This window comes from Puntigrus tetrazona, chromosome 1 (assembly GCF_018831695.1).
Source record: "Puntigrus tetrazona isolate hp1 chromosome 1, ASM1883169v1, whole genome shotgun sequence".
Lineage (NCBI taxonomy): Eukaryota > Metazoa > Chordata > Actinopteri > Cypriniformes > Cyprinidae > Puntigrus > Puntigrus tetrazona.
In genome coordinates, this window is record NC_056699.1 from 18,858,967 (window position 1) to 18,880,947 (window position 21,981).

The following is a 21,981-nucleotide window of genomic DNA, read 5'->3' on the forward strand; positions in this document are numbered from 1 at the left end:
ATGAGTAGTGCACCACACTGAACATAAACATGAAATGATTAGTTTATTGATTAGGACTGAAATAATAATACATTTACAGTAGCAACAGCAATAACAAAGAAAAGTGAGACCAATTAAATCGTCCAATTTTACATATAATTTTTATTTATGCGTAAGTTACTGTGTATATCATGCTTTGTTTTGGCAACAAAATGTTTAGCTAGAATACAGTATTAAATTGATTCCAGTGGCTTTCAGGATGCAATTAACTTGGGAAGCTGTGGAAATAAATGACAGCATTAGATTTTGTGAAAACCGTGCTTTTGGGAATATCGTTTTTTTAGATTTCTCTGGTAAAAAATGTAAAAATCAATATACTGGCATGCGCTTCAATAATTTCATCCTGATGTGATAAATATTAGGCATGCAGCTTATATTGATATATAACAACATGCAGATTAAAATGACAAATTTACATTACTCTTGTGAAGATATTTACAATAATATAACTAAAGTACATTGGTTGCACAAAAATATATATTAGTTAAATAAAACTTGGAAGTGTGAATGGCTAGCATGATCTTTTTTGTGCGTTGGTTGTGACCTTTTTGTGTATTAATGCACTTAATATAAGAAAATAAAAGTGGAAAGGGGTTTATGGTTGGAGGCAGAAAATCTATCTGTACTGGAGGAAACCCTTGAGCAGTGTAGGTAGTTTGAGGTGAGGAATCAGATGCAGTCTGGATCGGCCCATGTAGTTCCTGATACTCAGTCTACACAGCTGACAGAGCGACCGCGGCGTGGCTATCAAGAAAGATACGGTCAAAGTTAGCAATATCCCTATAGTAGTTTCTCACTAATTTCAAAAGTAATATAGAAGGTGCAACTTTGCAATAAATTTCTGCACCCGTATAATTAATCAGTTAATCACAGAAGACCATGGCTCATTTCCTGAACCAATTCCCTCTCCTTTTCCTGTCAAAATCAACTGAGCACCATTACCCTCGTAAAGAAGAAGCACAGCCTCTGCCGCACTGCTGGGTGGCGCTGTTTCCACCGGCCTTTGTAGCTCCAGGTTGCGAGAGTTGATGTTAGCGCCAAAGTCTAGTAGCACTCTGATGATCTCTGGGCAGTCCTTCTGTGCTGCAGCATGCAGCGGTGTGTCCAGAAAACGGCCCTTCTGAACATTTGCTCCTAAGAAAAACAAATTCTTTTATGATATGATAAAATAAAAACTAAAGAACTGCAGTGAGATGACCTGACCACAAATCAAAACACACCAAGTAACCGAATTAAATTTTTTGCTTCGATCTAACACTAACCGTTTGCACAGAGCCGCGTCAAACTCACCTCCATCCAGAAGCTTTTGTGTACACTGGAGCTGCTGAGAGACACAGGCAATGTAAAGAGGTGTTCCTAGATGAGGGATGTCATAATCTACATCTGCTCCCCAGGAGATGAGAGACTCTATGCATGCTGCTCGGCCTGAGACAAAAAACACATATATGTTTACATTTTCGTATGCTCAACTATAAATTTTTAGTGATTTTGCTTTCGCCCACCGGGGAGGCGAAATAGTGTAGTGATAGGTACTCACGTCACCAATGACGTTATGATTTTTGGATCACACGTCACTTAAAGGTGCAGTAATGAGTACATCGGATAAGAAAGATTGGTGGGATATCTAACTTGTAGAACCTCTTTCTGTATTATCAACACAAGGAAGACACAAGTGTAATAAAATAAATTTTATTAACAAAAGATTCAAGACTAATAATACCAAAAGTGAAATGAAATAAAGGAAAGGAATAAAGTGCATAAGATGCATAAAATGCAAGTGACTAAGTTAGAATGTTGCATTGAAAGAGACTGAGGCTACCCTGTTGAAAAAAACAGCATAAGTTGGTTAGGTATGTTTTGAAGCATGGCAGCTAGTTTAAGCTGGTCTTGAGCTGGTCTTGAGCTGGTTATGAGCTCATTGAAGGGTTAGACCCCCCCTAAAATGAATATGTTTATTCATTAATTACTTACTCCCATGTCGTTCCAAACCCATAAAAGCTTTGTTTGTCTTGATTTTAGATGAAAACTGGGAGGTAAGTATGGAAGACATCGCCAGAATAGTCCTTCTGTCTTCAGTGGTTAAATCTAAATTTAAAGACGCAAACTATGTATGATCTTCTGTGAGCTGTTATGTGTTTTCTACGCACATTTACATTTTGATTTGAAGCAAAAAAGATGCATCCTTATAGCTCCAAAATGGCGCTGATGAGACAAATTACTGAATAAAGTTGTTATTTTTATTTTCTTTGAGACTATTCTGACGTTGTGACAATCAAATTTTTGTTCCAAAGACAAGCAAAATTTGGAACGACATGAAGGTAAGTGATTAATGACAAAATGTTCATTTTGGGGTGAAGTAACCCTTTAAAGCTGGTCATGTGCTGGTCCTAAGCAACTAGCTCTAACTCAAGACTCATAACCAGCAAAGGACCAGCTTAAACCAGCTCAAACCAGCTGCCAAGCTTAAAATCATATCTAAACAGCATATGCTAGGTTTTTTTAACACAGTATGTTATGTATCAAACAAATAAATTAATCATTTGTTATCAGCTGACATGAGCTATGTAACATCTAATGCAAATGAGAAAATCATATACTGATAATATAAAATAATGCAACAGTCTCTGGAAGAGGTTTGGATAAGTGATATTTACATTCTCTCCGGTGGCAGTGAATTTTTCCACTGGTAGTGCTGGTGACAACGCAGTGGGCAAAGGAGCAGAAATTTGTTTCAACAGCCTTTAACACAAATTGCTGTAGAACGATGATTTCCTGGAGCACCAAAAAGTCCTAAAATCTGGAACACGCATATGTGGCCCTGGAGTAGGTGCAGAATATGCAGACGAAAGTACCTTGAAGTGAACGTTTCCTCGCCAGAGCTTTACCTTGTAGAAGGTTTGTATGTCTGCTGCTTCTCTGGGCTAAAGAGTCAGAACTTAGTCATTTCACTTTGTCTCTCTAGGACGTGCTGCATCCATTGTTGTCTCGCTGGATGAAGACTTGAATGTAGAGTATCTCTTTCCTTGCAGGCTGGAGGCTCAGAACATGGTCCTATCTGTCACCCGCCTCAAAAGCTGGAGACTCAAGACAAATGGTACTGTTCCTGACTTCCCTGTAGTGGGCTGCAGGCCCAGAACTTGTAGTCATTGTTATAGCTGTTATTGCCTCTTCGATCATGGGTCAGAGAGTCAGAACCAGTCTATCTGTTACAGTCTCGCTGGACGTCTTTTGGAAGGGTACATTTATCGTTTTCAGACGAGGAGGAGATTGCAATTTAGCACTTTTCCATTTTCCATCAGAGCGGGGGAACATAGTGTAGCCCTCCCTTCTTTCCTCCTGTGGAACTTATTTGCATAGTCCAAACTCAAATTTCCAAAAATGAAAAAGTTTTACCTGTGCGTTCTTCACTGTCCAAACCACAACCAGAATGCTTTTGGTAATGTTACAAACGCCAAACCTAACTGAAAAAGACTCATCTGCCATGCATTCTTTTGTCCATTAACATCTGAGTTTGTGTTAGAAGCTACACTACACATGGCTAGCTGTCACAGTTTACAGTGTAAGGTTTGAAAACATAGTTATGAATGGATTTTGGATGGATCTTTGCAGTTTGCGCTTTAAGTGTGTGAAGGGCAGAAACTGCATTTTGACCCAAAAGAAGTCCTGTCATTTCACAGATTGCCCTTCAATATCCAATCAAAATGTAACAGCCCTGAAATGTGCTGCTGTTCACTACAAATGCGTTCAAATCAATGGATTTTGTTGTGGTTAGATTAGAGCAGCTACCTGGCAAACAGAATTACTTACCTTTGCTGGAGGCTTCGTGAATGGGTGAAGGCTGGCACACTTCTGCCTGTGGTTTTGCTCCATGTTCCAAAAGCACCTCTGTGCAGGTGACACTTCCTGCCGAGCAGGCATTAAACAGTGGGGTCACGCCATCAATGGTCGTGGCATTCACCTGTCATGTACAAGAATATAATATATAAGTAAGCAAAAACCTGACCTGTGTACTCGTGACAAGAGTATATTTCAGACACATACAAGTCGACGTAAGCTGTTGTTTTTATTGGGGCAGGGCTAGTTATCATGTCTTTTTCATATTATAAATGTATGCAATTCATGAAATATCTTATGGAATATAAAATATGTATAACTCACATTGGCACCAGCTTCTATGAGGGCCCTGGCACATGCTACATGATCTCCCAGACAAGCTTCGTGGAGAGGAGTCACATGATCAATGGTGATGATATTTGCACTGTATCCCTGGTAACATGGTGAAAAAAAAAGCAGAAAAATGATGTATTTTCTTTTTAACTGCTTATATGTTAATTTGACCTAAATTTCTGCTCCATTTCTGTATGTGCATATGTTTGTGAACCTGTGAGAGAAGAGTCTTAAGCGCCAGAAGTCGACCCTGACACGCAGCTTCATGGAGGGGAGAGCGATCCGCCCACGAACCTGTGAACACACATCAGATTATTCTTAATAATAAACAAATGGACTGACACATGACTAATATATGCCCTTCGTAGAAAAACAAACTACAAAACAACCTCAAAAAAGTTACATAACATAACATAATTTACAGCATCATTATTTGCTGTATTAAAAAGCCAACAAACAACACTGCCATGTAAATCGGTAGCTTTAAATACACCGACTCAGCCACAGCCAGACTTCATATAATTTCTAGTACATTGTAAAGTGAGAGTGGTGTAAGCACTGGTGATTTTGACACTGCCCATTGACAGCTGTTGAACAGAGAGCCTTTGAGTGGAATTGCTGAAAATGGCAAAGCATCATCAACTACCATGAGAGTAGATCAGCTCTCCAGATACAATAAAGGTCGACTCGTTTCAACCGGTGAGCCATCTGAACAGATTTCCCTGTCTTGCTTCAACACAAATGTAAATGAAATGATTTCACTACATAAAATACACAATAAAAATGGCTGTTATGTTATCAGTATATAGGAATAAAAGCAATATTATTCTCCCATAAAGGCAGCTATACTATTTCATATATAAAAGATATATTTACAAAACACTTCACTTAACAAAAGCCCATTTACAAAAACTCAGTGGATGATCCTTGGCGTTCATTATTTCTGGGCAGCAAATGCCAGGGCTCTCTGTTACTGGCTAAGGGACATTTATAGATTTGAGTGGAAGCCATTTCAGTGTCAAAGTATTCATTACCAGCTTAAAAAAAAAACTACATTTTTTAATTTACAATATTTAATTAAACAATATTTTTAATTTTTAAAAAGTTAATCATCAAAATTGATCAAAAATCTATGTACCCATGACATTAACTTCATTTATCTCATATAGTGTGTGTGTATATATATATATATATATATTTATTTGTAAAGGGCTTCTCAAAATAAAAAAAGATTATTTCAAAGAAATTTATTAAAAACATGTTAAATAAATTTTCACCTAACAAGTGACCATCAATATCCCTAAAAATAATTATAATAATAATAATAAAAAGTAGTTTGTAAAATATAGACTTTTATTTTTTCTCAAATTTTCCATAGAACACCCCTCTGCAACCTTCTAGGTTTGCATTTTGAATATTCCTCAATTAAACAACAGCATCAACCTACTGACCACATGAGCAACAACAACTACCAACAACACTGTCTTCAGTCACTGTACATTCAGTCAGAACCAGAATGGTATGTGTAACAGAACAGTTGTGAGGGTGTTACGTATGCCTTAATTCACAATACCAGCAGCTCATACCATAGGTACGTATCTATTCACAGTGGACTCAAGAGATCTATATTTAGCATGAGCTCTAGCCCCAACAACATACGACATCTGCCTTCTGTTACTGCCACGGCTGGCACAAAACGAGGCCTTAGAGCAGTAGGTTCTGTTACGTACCCAGGTCTCCATCGCCCCACGGCACATCTAGCCATTGATACGAATACGCCATATCCTGTAAATGAAAAGACGGCTGTCATCTTGAGGAGCAAAAAAAGCAGCCGTCTTCTCTTTTTAGCTTAGCTGAGCGAAGGAGATGAGTTACTGCCACTGAGATTCCACATTGACACGTGGAACTTTAGGTCACAGCTGCACCTCAGTCAATTACAATGATACTAGATTACTATGTCCTAGTATCATTTAATGATGCAGTTTGGGTTTTCTTGGCCATTATGCCATATAAAATTAATTAGTTACTTCAATAGTGACAATTTAGGTCAGAGGAACCACAACTGCTCAGTGCGAATGCTGGACGTTTAACAGACAAAAAAGACTTTATTGAGACTCTGTGAAAGCTTTCATGAATATTTCAGATCCTGTTCTGTTCATGTGACTACAGCTGTGCTCCATGGAGACTAGGACAATTTGTAACTTCCTTGCTTAGCCTAAGTAAGGAAAGTCAATGACAGTACTATTCAACTATTCTATGGCACGCTGCAATGATATAAAGCAATCCTTCCCCCTATGCATTACAGGGCAAAAGACCAAGTCTAAAGCACAATGCAGAAGGAGCCCAAACACAGAATAGCCTATACTACTCGTTTAACTCTCAATGTCTTGCTAAGAGCTTTCAAATGTCACCAACTAGAAATAACTTAGCTGTGTGCAGATATAAAAATGATAAAATATGATATTTTTCTACCTTAAGAAGCTGACTCTCTCACACACACACACACGCACACACACAGATTTTTTTATCTGAACTAATAAGCTTGAGGCAATGTACACAACATGGTAAACACATTACGTAGTGCAGGCTACTATTTTTGCTTTCCTATAGGCGACTTGCTGCTACTGTTGACTAGTCTGCAAATAGCTAGCCAGATTTGTATATATGGGTTGTGGGGAATATAGGAAACACTAACCATGCTTTGGAACAATATGTTACTTTTTTATCATCCACCACTGCAAATAACAAATTACAACAACTTTAAATCCCGAATCAGCTCTACATCCGCAGTACTGTTTTACATTCACTGCATTAATTATTCTGCCCTACTGAAAATAATGCGTGCAGGTGTCCGTGCTTCTGACTCACACTGTGGCAATTATGATAATATCCGTTCTTAGTCCAGTGTTTATTGCTATTATTTTTCTATTCAGTTTTGTTTTTTTTTTTTTTTTTTTTTTGAAAACACATTATTTATGCGTAGGCTGAATATAAAACAATATTTATGACATTAACAATGTCTAGAATGTCATGTTATTTTTTTTACATTATTTATCTTATATTATCTAAAATATTATTTGTCATTTTATATAAAAGCATAGGTCCACCCTTATCCAAATGCATTACTGCAAGGTGACAGCAGGGCGCAATATAAAGGCACATTTATTTACACGTGTCGATAACTCACCTTGACTAATCAAAATACCCCAGCGCGATTTCTTTTTCTCAGAAAAATCGTCGACGTCCTCACGCTTTCTTTTCTTGGGAGTATTATCTGAGTACTCGGGTTCTCTGCGGGGAACTTCAGGCATGTTTGCATCAGCTCTGTGTCCTCCTCTTTGCAAGGGGTAGAGCGACTGTGACTACAGACCCTTTCTGATTGGCTGCTCGGCTTGTTGTTGTTTCGGATCTCAGTAGAATCGGGTTTGCTATCTTATGAATATTAATAAGGTCACGTTGACGTCGCTTGCCATATTTTTAAGGAGCGTCTGGTCACGTAACGTAATTAATATTCATAAGCCGAGCCTTTGCCATAGTAGGAAAATAAACGCCCACCTTTTTCGATCACGCCCAGTGGGCGTAACCTACTTTATATTCATGAGATGACTACTCCCCATTTTACCAAGTCTGTGTCAGTAAAAACTATTTATATCTCAGGTAAAGATTAGAACGCTGCCTCTATTATTCCGACGCAAGTAGCCAGTAATAGAATCATGATTCTAAATGGATTTTAGACTCGTACACCCTTAACATTTACGAAAAAAATTAATGTAGGCCAACTGTAGAAATTATTTTAATGTTACGTCACGCGTCCTTTTGCGTCATACATTTCATGCGGATAAAACTGATCACTCAAGCTCAGTAACTTGTTAGCATTTCACATCATGTAAATGTGCATGTTATTTAATGTCATAGTAAGGAATTGAAAAAAAGGAGTGAGAATCTTCCGCAGACTCCAAAATCTACAACATTTTTCATAAATTCAGGCAAATTATACAGAATAATATATAATAACATGATGCATGCATCACTGCATTGCATCAAACATTTTGATTATGAAACATTTATTATTATTAACGGATATTGCTATTTCAACATTGCACTGAGTCGACACAGTCATTTAAAAATGCTGTGAGAAAAGAATTTCCCTTAACACTGTTAGATAACAACACACTGACCCAATTTTCTCAGTGTTACGAAGTGGGCCATGCTGCAGAAGCTTTCTCTTTCGCACCCTATGCAGTCAGTTAAAGTTTTATGCACCTTAAGAAAAGACATTAAGAACTTGTGGTGTCTCGGAACGTGCTCCAAAATATACAGCCTCAGCGTGTCCCATTGTGTACTTACTGTGCCCTTGGCCAAAATCATAGAACTCAGCTGCGATCCGGGCTGCCTCCTTACGGTTTCCTTTGACCGCATAGAAGTGGGTCAGTATGTTTAAACTGATCTTGAGGAATAATTTGAAGCAAAAAAGAACAAAAATCGAGAGATAGACGTTGGTGTAGTGCGAGCCGAAAGGCCGCTCCTCCAAAATCTCAGTCATTGCTGCCGCTCAGTGACAGTGAATGTTTTGGAATGGGATCCAGGGATGTGTTGTTGGGGATCATATGCAAGGCCGGCCCAGTTATTCCCCGAGGCAGCTGGACCCAGAGTAGAGATGAGATAAGGCAGCTGTACTTTTAGCTAAGTGGAAAATGGGCTTGACTGGGGCATAACAATAGGTGTTGTCATTTGGTGGGATGTTTGTCTCATGATACATAGTGACAGCTTTGTTTTCTTACACTATTCGTGTTGTAGCACATTGTTGCTATAGAGAAATGTCTTCAGATTACTGTATTTTTAAAGTATTTTTATGTAACAAATGCCTCTTCATGCTTAATCCGATAAAAGAGAAGTCGGAAGAAGCTAGCATTTGGTTGATCATCTGAGCTTTATCATATATTAAGTATTAATACAGTAATTTTTATATATATATATTTATATATATATATATATATATATATATATATATATATATATATATATATATATATATATATATATATATATATATTTTTTTTTTTTTTTTTTTTTTTTTGTTTATAAAAGTGCTTAAATCTCCAAACATTGTCACAAACTCACAAAGAAATATATATTAAAGGATTTTTATCCATTTGCATGTATGAAGATATTCACCCAATAAAACATATGACAACATATGAGAAAAGTTCATTTAAATTACACTTTAAAAAGAAGATATCTCTAATTTTTTCAATTTGTATTGATAACCGACTATGAATATAAATATATATATTTAGAGGCAACCTCACAGTAAAAGAATAGGTGATCAGGAAAAGATAAAGGAAAACCACACAGGTCCACCTCAGAATTAAATAACCGGGTAAATCCTAAAAATAATTCTGTGTCTGTAATGATGTGAAAAAATGTTGTTTTTTGACAGTTGATGCGATTCCACTTCCTGACCACCGGGTGTCAGTATGCACTTTCCAAAATGAAACAGGAAGCCGGTCCTGCTTCCGAATCATCTTTTGAACGCCTCACTTCCTGCTTCGAACCTCCGCTCGGAGCGTTTCGATATATCTTTTGTTTTGCGTTGCATCGCTTTAGTTTGATCAGAACCAGGCTGAATCATGAATACGGTGTTGTCGAGGGCGAACTCGCTCTTCGCCTTCTCTCTCAGTGTGATGGCGGCTCTCACTTTCGGGTGCTTTATTACCACAGCCTTCAAAGACAGAAGCGTACCGGTGGATATACACGTATCCAAAGTCATGATGTAAGTAATGCTCTGCGTGCACAGGGTCTGTACGACATCACATCATAATCGCATTAAATATATATGTGATATAGACGAGGCAGCACTGTCCATGCAGAATCCGTGTTTTTTGCAGCATATGGCACATGTAGATGCCGCTGAGCTGGCGGCCAATAGCAGTGCAGCACATCAGCTATGCAAATGTAATCAGTGTGTAGAGTTTAATGGTTTTATTTAACGTTATTGTGAAACGCTGTCTGTATTTGAAAGAGTAAACAAGATTCCACGACAGCGTTCATTATTTGCTTTTGTGCGTCTTTAAAGGTGTATGTAGGTTCATCTTGTCAGAGAAGCACTTTACTCACCCTCCCATTCTTCTCATCACTCATCTTTTTTTTTTCTCCCAGTAAAAATGTAGACGACTTCACAGGACCGCGAGAGAGAAGTGACTTGGGCTTTGTGACTTTTGACATTTCTGCAAATATCCTTTTGATGGAAAAGACCGCTGCAGGACCAGACATTGCAAAAATGAATAAATCAGTCAAATTACGATCATTTAAAATCATCACTATGTGCTAGTTTGTATCGAAGAAAAAAAAATGAAGGGAAAATTTGTGACTCACGATTCAGACAGTGTTATTGCAGAGTCTGTATCCAGCCACGAAAGATAAAAAATGAATTGTGACTTTTTATATTTTTGAAATGCAAGGAAAAAGTCAGAATTGTGAGAGACTTGGAAAACATGGAATTACAGTTTTTATAATGCAAACATTCCCTTTATCTAATGTTTCAGTATTCACAGCATTATTATTGCAAATGTAATTCCTATGTAAATGCATTTATGCCACATAAGTGCGCTTTCACAAGTTTTTGTGAATGCACATTTTTCTGATATTTTCTGTTATTTTAATATTATTTTCTAATATTTTTCAGTTTAGCTTACACCAAGAAATAGATTTACGTTTTGCCTTAACCACTTTTTAACATTTGCAGCCAATATTTGACTGGAATGTGAAGGAGCTCTTTCTTTACCTAACTGCTGAATATTCAACCAAAAGCAATGTAAGTCTTGACCGCTTCAGTCTGTCCACAGATCAGTGGACCTGGCACATTGAATGAACTGTTTATGAAAATCTGTTGAGTTTTTGTTGTGGTGTAGATTGTAATATTTCAGACCTGTGTGTGATTGTCATATAAAGTAAGGTGTCTTTATCCCATATTAGACACTCAACCAGGTGGTGCTATGGGACAAGATTGTGTTGAGAGGTGACAACACCAAACTAAACCTGAAGGATGTTAAATCCAAGTACTTCTTCTTTGATGATGGGAACGGTCTAAGGTTAGTTTCCTTTTCTTTATTTTTTTATTAGCTTGTTTATAAAACGTGGTGGAAACCTACCAGTGCAAAAGCAAAGTCATGACTCTTATAAATTATCAATACTACAAAAATGGCAATGAATCAACAGGGTTTTACAGAGACATTGAAAACTCTTGAATTTATCGAAGAAAGAAAGAAAGAATTCAGTTTCAGACTGGTGTAAAATGTATGAGTATGATCTGCCTGGGACAATGAACATCTATTGCAGAAACTGTTCTCTTACAAGGTCATTTCATTCTAGTACTCTAGTAGAAGAAACCGGCTCAAATTTTTACTCATTTATTCTAATTATGCAATGCCAAGTAAAATATTTTATATTATGTTATACACACACACACACACACACACACACACACACACACACACACACAAAGTATTCAGACCCCCTTTTTTCACTCTATTATATTGCAGGCATTTGCTAAAATCATTCAAGTTAATTCTTTCCTCATTAAAGTACACGCAGCACCCCATATTGACAGAAAAACACAGAATTGAAATTTTTGCAGATTAAAAAAGAAAAACTGAAATATCACATGGTCCTAAGTATTCAGACCCTTTGCTCAGTATTTAGTAGAAGCACCCTTTTGATCTAATACAGCCATGAGTCCTTGACGCAACAAGTTTTTCACACCTGGATTTGGGGATTCCTCCTTGCAGATCCTCTTCAGTTCTCTCAGGATGGATGGTAAATGTTGCCATTTTCAGGTCTCTACAGAGATGCTTAATTGGATTTAAGTCAGGGCTCTGGCTAGGAGGAACATTTAGGAACAGTCACAGTTGTTGTTGTGAACTCCATTATTTTAGCTGTGTGCTTAGGGTCATTGTCTTGTTGGTAGATGAACCTTCAGCCCAGTCGGAGGTCCTGAGCACTCTGGAGAAGGTTTTCATCCAGGACATCCCTGTACTTGGCCGCATTCATCTTTCCCTTGATTGCAACCAGTCGTCCTGTCCCTGCAGCTGAACCCCCCATCCCCCCCCAGCATGATGCTGCCGCCACCATGCTTCACTGTTGGGATTGTATTGGACAGGTGATAAGCAGTGCCTGGTTTTCTCCACATATACCGCTTAGAATTAAGGCCAAAAAGTTCTATCTTGGTCTCAGCAGACAAGAGAATCTTATTTCTCACCATCTTGGAGTCCTTCAGGTGTTTTTAAGCAAACTCCATGCAGGTTTTCATGCGTCTTGCACTGAGGAGAGGTTTCCGTCGGGCCACTCTGCCATGCAGCCTCGACTGGTGGAGGGCTGCAGTGATGGTTGACTTTCTACAACTTTCTCCCATGTCCCGACTGCATCTCTGGAACTCAGCCACAGTGATCTTTAGGTTCTTCTTTACCTCTCTCACCAAGGCTTTTCTTAGCTCAGTTTGGCCGGACAACCGGCTCTAGGAACGGTTCTGGTCGTCCCAAACGTCTTCCATTTAAGGATAATGGAGACCACTGTGCTCTTAGGAACCTTAAATGCAGCAGAAAGTTTTTTGTAACCTTGACCAGGTCTGTGCCTTGCCACAGTTCTGTCTCTGAGCTCTTCAGGCAGTTCCTTTGACCTCATGATTCTCATTTGCTCTGACATGCACTGTGTGCTGTGAGGCCTTATACAGACATGTGTGTGGCTTTCCTAATCAAGTCTAATCTGTATAATCAAATGAAGGTATAGAACCATCTCAAGGGTGATCAGAAGAAATGGACAGCACCTGAGTTAAATATGAATGTTACAGCAAAGGGTCTGAAGGACCATGTGATATTTCAGTTTTTCTTTTTTAATAAATCTTTCGACTTTAGCAAATGGCTGCAATATAACAGAGTGAAAAATGTATGGGGGTCTGAATACTTTCTGTACCCACTGTGTGTGTGTGTGTGTGTGTGTGTGTGTAAATTCAATATTTGTTGTTTGCAATGATGACTTTAAATTGATATGTAATGAATTAGGTTGAACATATGGTTAGAATTAACCATACGTATATTTTATTTGTAATACGTTTATGATGTTTTAAATATAGCTATTTTTCTTACAAAAACGTATCAGTTGGCTACAAGGAGGCATTTATTCACTTCCCAGAGCCATGTGACACACTGTTTATTATTGATAGAAGCACTTTATTTCACTACTTTTGGACTGTAAGAAAAAAAAATCACACCCACATAATCCCATTCTAAAGCTTGTAAGAGCAAGGATCATTTTTAATACAGCTCCGATTGGATTTGTCTGCAAAAGAAAGTCATATACCCATTGGGTGAGCAAAATATAAGCCAATTAATTTTTTTGGGTGAACTAACCCTTTAAAATGCAACCCTATGAAGAAATCTCTCTTCTGTCTGTTTTTCCCTATTACAGGGCAAATAAGAACATCACTCTTACTCTCTCATGGAATGTGGTGCCAAATGCTGGAATCCTGCCATTGGTCATGGGATCAGGACACAAGAGTCTCGCCTTTCCTGAAACATACGAAACGGCAAAGAGCTACTGAACTGTTCCAGTCCATCCCAAATCATATTTGTAAATGTTGTGCTCTGTACGGGTTTTAATAAAAGTTAACAAATTGTTTTAAGGAGTGACTGTTGTTTAAGGGGTTGACGAAAATAATTACAAATAAGGGTGAGCCGTTTGATCAAAATTCTGTTTCTCAAATTTGATTTCACCGTGATAATATATAATTATTATGAAGTTGTTTGTGTTATATACAAACATAATATAGGTATTTATATAGGTAGGTATGAAAAATAGTAGTTATTCTGATACTCTTGTAGAGGATGAACAAAGTTTCAAAGATTTTGTTCCTAATACACTTCTAGGTTTGTAGAAGTTTTGTGAATTTTTAGTTTTTCTCCAATCATGGCTCTTCATGATGTTACGAAGTGCAGATTTTGTTGTATGGGCAACTTCTGCTGAAGGAGCTCCATTAGAAAGGAACCTTTAAATAAAATGCATTATTATTATTATGTAAATTGCGATGGTGCGGGAAAAAAACGTATTATAATTTCATATTTTATAATGGTAGTGCTTCGCTTCGTTTGAACCAGATACCGAAACAGCTGTGAAACATGGATTTCAGGTAAATAAAGCTTTGGATGTCATAGATCACATGCTTTTGGCAAAACATATCAAGCTCAGATAAAGAGCTTTTCTATGTGATTTTATTTTTTTTTAATGGGAGCTTTGAAGCTTCTTGTTGAATGTAACGTCACTAGTAAAAACACAACTGCCCCCAACAGACTGATATTAACTTGTAGGTAATTAAACTCTAAAAAACTTTTTTTTAAAATCATTTTATACAGTTAATATCTGAAATATTTTATAATCACATTTACTTCTGAAAGTGACTTTCATACGTTCCCAACCCTCTGATGTTCCCTGATGGCAGTGGCCTCTTTCATCAGGATAATGCACCCTGAAGGTTTAAAGAACATCACAGAGCTGAATTTGTTGCCTTGGCCTCCAAACTACCCAGATCTCAATTCAACTGACCATTTATAGGATCTGCTGTATTTATATATAAGCTCTGCGAGCTTCAATCATCCACTTAGTGAGGAATAAAATAAAAAGTATTTGTTAATTGATTACTGTAAGTTGATTACTGTTGAGTACTGTCTTTTTTAAATGAAACAAACTGGTACCTGTTGCACAGAACAGAAGGAGATTATATATATACACATTTTTAGATTATTTACATTACATTACATTCTATCTCATGAACAACTACTCATGATGTTTCTATGAGTAAGACACTTGTGGACAAAGGAGTCTACAAAATAAGTAAATCTAATAAATATTAATCTTTTCAGTAATAAACCAAACAATTAGTCTTCATCCTTCCAGCTGTGACACCCTCGTTCAGTCTATTACTCCTAATTCCTGGGTTAGTAGTGTTTGACTTTTTACTTAGCCATAACTGTTCAATCTATATCAGTCAGATAACTGCATACATAAGATAATAATGTTTTTCCTCACATTTCTCGCCAGTTCAGTGGCGGAACAAGACGCTTTCTGATGTTCTAATTTTCACGGTAAGTTAACGAATAAATACCACTTCATAAAATACTACATCTATATATAAAACACCTATATTTAACATGCTTTTTCTAGAGCTTCCGTATCAGTCTGTTTTGAGACGTTTTGTTCCGTTTTTGTGCCCATTAAAGGGATGAATTATTTACCCTCATGACATTCTTAACATGTAAGACCTTTATTCATCACAAATTAAGATACATTTGATTTAATATGAGAGCATTCTGACCCCGTTGTAACATCTTTAAAACAATCCATGTGACATCAACTATATTTAGGCCCTATATAAGCCTACACAAAACAGTCTGTTAGTGTTTACGTTTTATACTCACGCCCTTCCCGTCTTACCTCTCAGCCCTAATTCATTCACACATCGGGTTGGATGTTATATATCCAGTCCTGTTCAGAGAGACACCTACACGCAGAATTTGAATCAAATCAATCTGTGTGTAATGTAGCAAAACCTCGCAGACGTTACATATTTTAGTTCCAGATTCAGTCACCAGATGGCAGCACCTGAACGCTTCATCGTGCTCACTACAGTATTTTAACTTCATACACACTAGAATCAATACACCAAAGCATACATTGTGATATTATGCCAGAAACATATACGGTTTATTTGGAATTGTGTTAACATTCTTCTTTTTTTCACATTAAAAAAACAGGTTAGGTGTAAAACTTCATGCATGCTTCTAATATTTTCACGTGCATTCTCCTCAATCTAAAATAACATCATTTGTCATTTGGAAAAAACTGTAGCTAATGTGGAAAACCTTGTCTCGTGAGCCCAAATGAACCAAAACGCTGTTCTCTGCTTCCTTAACTGTCTGCGTATCAGTGTCTGTGTATAAAATGTATCAGTCACACAATAGTTTTCTTTTCTTTTCTTTTTTTGCAATACCAAGAAACAGAACATTGTAATGTACATTTAAAAACTTAAATAAAAACCTACTTTCAGAAAACCTACTGACAAAGATCAGGAACCAGAACTAAGAGTTATTGCATAAAAGCAATCATTTCAAATTGCATGATAACACTTGTTCTTCCAATCAGCAGCATGACAGCATTTTCATTGTTTGGTAATGTAGTCATGTTTTATTTAGAGTCAGAAAGAAAGAAAGAAAGAAACAGAGGGAAGTAACCCACTGTACAATTGCCCATCTCATTCAAGGGCAACATTGTGTCACACAAAAGAAACAAAAGATCAAGGTTTTTTATTCAGCGAGAGCAGGTGAAAGGAAATAGGCCAAATATTTGTACCTAAAATTCAATTTCTCAACATACGTAATAGAAGTAATTTTAGCAATTCAAGCTGTTTTGCTAGTACACATGGAGTGAATAATAAGAGGAAATTTACCGTCATTTGTGTGAGCCATTTGGCTCAAAAGAGAATGCTCTGGACATTTTCACAAAATAAGATACTAAAATGAGGTTTAAAATGAGGTGATCGCAGCGAATAAGATAGATTTTATGCTATAATAAAACCAAATGATCACATAGCTGGAACCTCTTCCTGTCTCTTGAAAAAAACGAAGCATGTCAGATCAGAGAGGGGAGCTAACATAGAAATGAAAAAAAAAAATTAATTCCCTTTTTACCACAAAACTATCAAATGGCTTCAGAAGACATGAAATATTGCGCACAAATGGTATGAACTGATTCTTTCATGCTTTTTGTCATTTTGAAACATAAAAGATAGTCACTTTGGTTATCTTTTACTTTTTGGTTATCTTTACTTTTTAAAAATTATGATAGAAAGAACTTTTCCTTTAAGGTGTACATTAATTTTGATTCACATTAACATATAAAAATGAGGTTATAAGTGTGCTTATTTCAATTACACTGACCTTTCCTGACAGCTTCCTGTCCTGTTGTAACATTTGCTTGCATAAAAATGTACTTTCTAGAAAAATAAAAAACCCTCACAAAAGTAAAAACTACACTCTTAATTTAAACCAACCAGAGAGCTAAAAAATAGTTTTATAAAGATCACAGCAATTAAATGACACCAAAACGTTTGTGCTCTCATTCTGCTGGCATCCATTCACAGTAGAGGATCCAGTGATATATATAATGCCAAATGTCTCCAAAACTGAAGTTGAGTAAATTTTCTTCAGATTTTTTTTCTTGACGAACTCTTCCTTTAATAATATTAACACATAATAATAATAATAATAATTTCTTAATTTGCTTGGTCCCCCAGTCCCGTAATAGCACACAGATTCTTTCCAACATGGACAATTCACAATTCAAAAAACACAATTCATGTATTTATGGAAGTGGCTTGTGTAAACAGGAATTATTAGCAGATGATTCCATGGAGTCAGGTGTTAGGCAGCGCCACCGGAGCACAGGGACTTGAGTAAGCAGGGACACATTGTGTTGAAGTCCTTCAAACAGAATGCCACAGATGCTGTTTGTGTGAATCGTGCCTCGTCTCCATATGCTCTTCCTCTAATTCCCAGTGCAATTCATTGTAATATTTGCCATTATTTTGGGCTGATGTCCATCTGCGGCATTTAAGGAATTCTGCTTTGCGCCGTTTCCTAGACAGACAGAATAGAGATTCATGCCACTGATGGCGCGATGTTGTTGTGGTTCGTTTCAACGACACATTCCCCTTGTATGATTCATTTAACATCGAAACGCAGGCGTGCAGGTATAGCCACTGTCAATGCAATAACAAATTCCTTGCTTGGAATGGATCATTGCGTGTTCTTGTGTGTGTCAGTGTTTCGAATTAAACCGCGTCTGTTTTCTCCGGGCAACTTCTTAGCCGTTCGCTTTTGAAATGAAAACGGCCAGTCTCAACAACAATCACTCGATATTTCCTATCCAGGCCTTGTCAGATTCAGCGTTCAGTTGTTCGGCGTATGTGCTTGTTCGTCTTTGGGGGGAGAGTACGGAGTGCAGAGAATCTTCAGGAAAACAGATCTCAGGAGCAGGGCTGTCTGAATCACCGGAGTTCAAAGGCGTCTGTTTTCTTTGCTAAGACTCCAACAAACTTTAGAAGTCCTTACGTATGAAGTGCACGTATTGTGCTTCGGCAGCATCTCGGGAGAGCGATGATGTTTGCTAAACTCAAAGCTTTAGTTTCCTACACGGTAATGCCAAAACCCGTGCTTCTGCAGTGTCAGCCTTATATGGTAAGGAAATATGTACGTGTAAATATCTACATATGTTTGCATGTGCGTGTATACAAACGCACACACAAGTTACCTTGAGTTTGACTGCTCAAGAACTTTCTGTTACAGTCCATTAATGGTGGGACGTTCATCATTAGGTCTTTGAGTGGTTTTATGAGTGAGTTCATTTGCTCAAAGTATTTGTTCAAAATTCCCGAATCATCTGAAATGAGTATTTCTTTTGAATAAATGCTTACTTTGCAAACATTCGTAGTAGTACATGCTACAATTATTTTGTAGTATTTTTATCATTTGAATGTGTGTGGTATGAAAGTAATCCTGAACTGTGTCAGTCCATCATTTCATACTCTCTCGTGGCCTCAAAATGATTCAGCTTGCTATTTATTTAATTTATTGACTTGCAACATACTGTTTTTTGGCTATACTTTATAGCAGGGAACTATTCCAGCTGCTGATTTTATGGATGAATCATTAAATCAATCATTCAGGAACAAGGGATTTTATGAGCAAGTCGTTGAATCAGTCATTAAACTTGTTTATTTTTAAAATCTCATAATTCCCAAGCTTTGAGCTGATTATAATAAGCACTGTACCCAAACCCAAACCATACACAAATATATTACGATATAGGCTCATAATACACAATTCAATTCTTGCATGCTTTGAGAGGACTGTTAATTCACAAACTTGCTTTATTAGAAACTCTCCCCTTTTTTATTGTTGTAGGTTCAGTCCACACACCCATCTCCTGAAACAAACTAATGCATATAATGGGATTCTCAGTGGCTCCTGCCTCGCCCCTTGAAAAGGTCATAAGTCGTGTTCAATTTCTATAGCAGGAAGAGTGCATGATAGTAAATAATGGGTGCTATGATGTAATATATGGTGTGAACGGGTCGCAGTGGCATGAAGACTATCTGACAATCTGGAGAGCAGGGCAATTGACACCGTTTCCTTCCCTCCTCTGAGCATTTTGGCCATCCTTGAAAGAGTTTCTTGGACCCAGTCAAGACTCTTGTTATTGTCCTAAAGTATCTAGGAGACAAGCTGACAACAAACTGTGCAAAAAAGAAAATGAGTATTACGTTTAAACGTAATCCTGAAATCATGAAATTGAACTTTTGAACAACAGTGTTTGGATAAATGTCAAGGTAATGATAAACATGTACGATAAAAAATGATTGCCGGGAAAAGGGGCGAAATATGAGAGAGGAATTCTCATTTTACCTTAGAAGCTGGATTTAATTTTGGTATGTACTTTCAGTGACATACTAGTAGACTTTGATTGAACTAAAACATAAATTGCTGTTGACACTTAAGATTATTATGGCTGGTGTGGTTTGGCCTGTGTTTAAAACGTTCAAAGATTTTCATCATAGTGTCATCACATAAGAAGGTGATGTTCACTAAAAATGTAATGTCCCCTGAACTGCTTGATGAATATGTGGTTTAAAAATCATTATCCCCTCTAGAATTCGATGAGAAAACATAACCCTGCTTTTAGTTAAAGCTGAAATAATACTTAGACAACATTACTTATGTGCTTTGAAAACAAAAGTTTCTCTGCTTTGCTTCTGGGGTTTAAGATGAAATCTTTGTTCAAAATGGTAAAAAAGTTCAAACTTATATATACACACACTGCCCTCCAAAAGGACATTTTTGGTGCAAATACTGCACATTAAAGTAACTTGACACTATCATTAACTTATCATTGTAGACTCCAATATATGTGGACCATTTTAATTTAGATTACATAACAATGGCAATATATACATGTCAAAGTTGAGCTACTATGGGAAGAACTAACCAGTGTGAATCATCTTTGGGCAATCCTTGAGGAGGCTTGGAGTAATATATCAAGTCAATGTTTGAATAAACTGACAGCTCGAATGCTCAGATTATGCAGAGCTGTAATAGCTGATGATGGTGGATATTTTGATGAATATATAAGAATTTTTTGTAATGTATAAATTATTTTATATAAAAGAATTTGCTTTCGTAGTCTGTGTTGTCCTTTATCAGTGCACAATTCAATCTACATCAGTCTACGCTCCATACACCACAACTTTGTAAATATATAAAAAGAAAAAAAAAGAAAAATCTGAAATAAGTGCATTGCATAAGTATGCAAACCCCTAACTCGGTACTCAGCTGAAGCACCTTTTTAGCCTCAAGCCTTGATGCGACAAGCTCTGCTCATCAGCCTTTGGCAATTATCTGCCATTCTTATCCTCACCTCTTCACCTTTCAATCTCTGTCAGGTTGGATTGGTCTGGACGCACATTTTAAAGTTTCTTCGCAAATGTTTGATTGGGGTCAAGCCCAGGCTGTGGCAGGGCCACTTAAGGACATCCACAGAGCTACTCTTGCTGTGTGCTTAGGGTCATTGTCCTGTTGGAAAGTAAACCTTCTGCCGCGTCTGAATCCTCTGGACTGGGTTTTCATTAAGGTTATCTCATTATTTTGGTGCACTGAGCTTTTCTTCTACTCTGATGAGTCTCTCAGTCCCTGCTGCTGAAAAACAGCTAAACAGAATGAGGCTACAAATAGCACTTTTTACTTTTTGTTACTGTGAGCTGGTTTCCTTCAAACATAATGCTTGAAATTGAGGTTCATCAAACCAGAGAACATTGTTTCTCAGAGTCTGGGGGGTTCTTTGTGTGTCTTCACTGAAGAGAACATTGAATCTGGCCACACTGACATAAAGGATAGATTGGCTGATTGTTGCAGTGTATTTGTCCTTTTGTAGGTTTTTCCCAACGGCATATATGATCATTTTTTTGCTTTTATGACCCTGAATAATTTCCTTATCTGAACTTTATGAGCCCAGTAAGTAATTATACACACTAATTGCATAGTTCTATATATCTTTGAATAAATCATTAGATCCAGAAAATAATCACTGACAAACATTTTGAATCAAAAAGTGATTCAAATCTGGATTTTGACTATCAGGCTTCAGGACAAAATGTGAACCGGCTAAGGGCAAGCAGGTGGGCAGAGGTGGTCTGGTTTAACTCCGTTGTTAACGCAAAGAAATTGCTTTCAACAAACCGCTCCTCTTGGCTATTTTGTTTTTTTTCATTGAGCCACACAGGAGCTTGTCTCCCACATGGAGCTCAGTTGTGAAAATGTGTTGCAAAATGGCTTTCTTCTGAAGTAGTAAAGTCAAAGTGTGAAAAGTAAGACTGTGTATTTGTATGTGTGTGTGAGTTGTAGAGCACCACTGGTTGTTTCAGATGGATTCAGACTACATCTGGAGTGTGCGAATAACATTTACAGGCTATAGTAGCCCCAAACAGCCTGAAGCCATACATTTATAGATCCTGCCTGTGACTTAGCTCATTCTCAAAGTTTTAACAACCATTGTAGACTCCAATATATGTGGACCTCAGTGGAGAACAATGGTAAGCTTCCTCTTGTTTGTGCATGCAACTTGTAAAATGACTCCAAAATGCTAGTATCTGACCAAATAGACAGAATAAGCCTAATA

The 21,981-nt window shown here is 37.2% G+C and overlaps 2 protein-coding genes across 3 annotated transcripts; one reads left to right on the forward strand and one right to left on the reverse strand.

Annotated features, from left to right (window-relative positions):
* Positions 1-24: 24 nt before the first annotated feature.
* Positions 25-8,841, reverse strand: asb5b (ankyrin repeat and SOCS box containing 5b). 2 transcript variants are annotated; one of them, XM_043233920.1, is made up of 7 exons: positions 8,554-8,841; positions 4,421-4,500; positions 4,198-4,305; positions 3,847-3,997; positions 1,330-1,464; positions 982-1,173; positions 25-783 (listed from the first exon to the last, which is right to left on the reverse strand). In XM_043233920.1, the coding sequence occupies exons 1-7, from the start codon at positions 8,747-8,749 to the stop codon at positions 656-658; spliced, it is 990 nt and encodes a 329-aa protein (XP_043089855.1). In that variant the 5' UTR covers positions 8,750-8,841; the 3' UTR covers positions 25-655. The 2 variants fall into 2 exon arrangements, with proteins under 2 accessions (XP_043089855.1, XP_043089863.1); XM_043233928.1 differs by lacking the exon at positions 8,554-8,841 and adding an exon at positions 7,394-7,584.
* An 874-nt stretch (positions 8,842-9,715) lies between these two features.
* On the forward strand, positions 9,716-13,882 carry spcs3 (signal peptidase complex subunit 3). The gene is made up of 5 exons (XM_043234072.1): positions 9,716-9,979; positions 10,366-10,439; positions 10,944-11,020; positions 11,182-11,297; positions 13,669-13,882. Exons 1-5 carry the CDS (start codon positions 9,837-9,839, stop codon positions 13,799-13,801), a joined length of 543 nt encoding a protein of 180 aa, XP_043090007.1. The 5' UTR covers positions 9,716-9,836; the 3' UTR covers positions 13,802-13,882.
* The last annotated feature ends 8,099 nt before the right edge of the window (positions 13,883-21,981 follow it).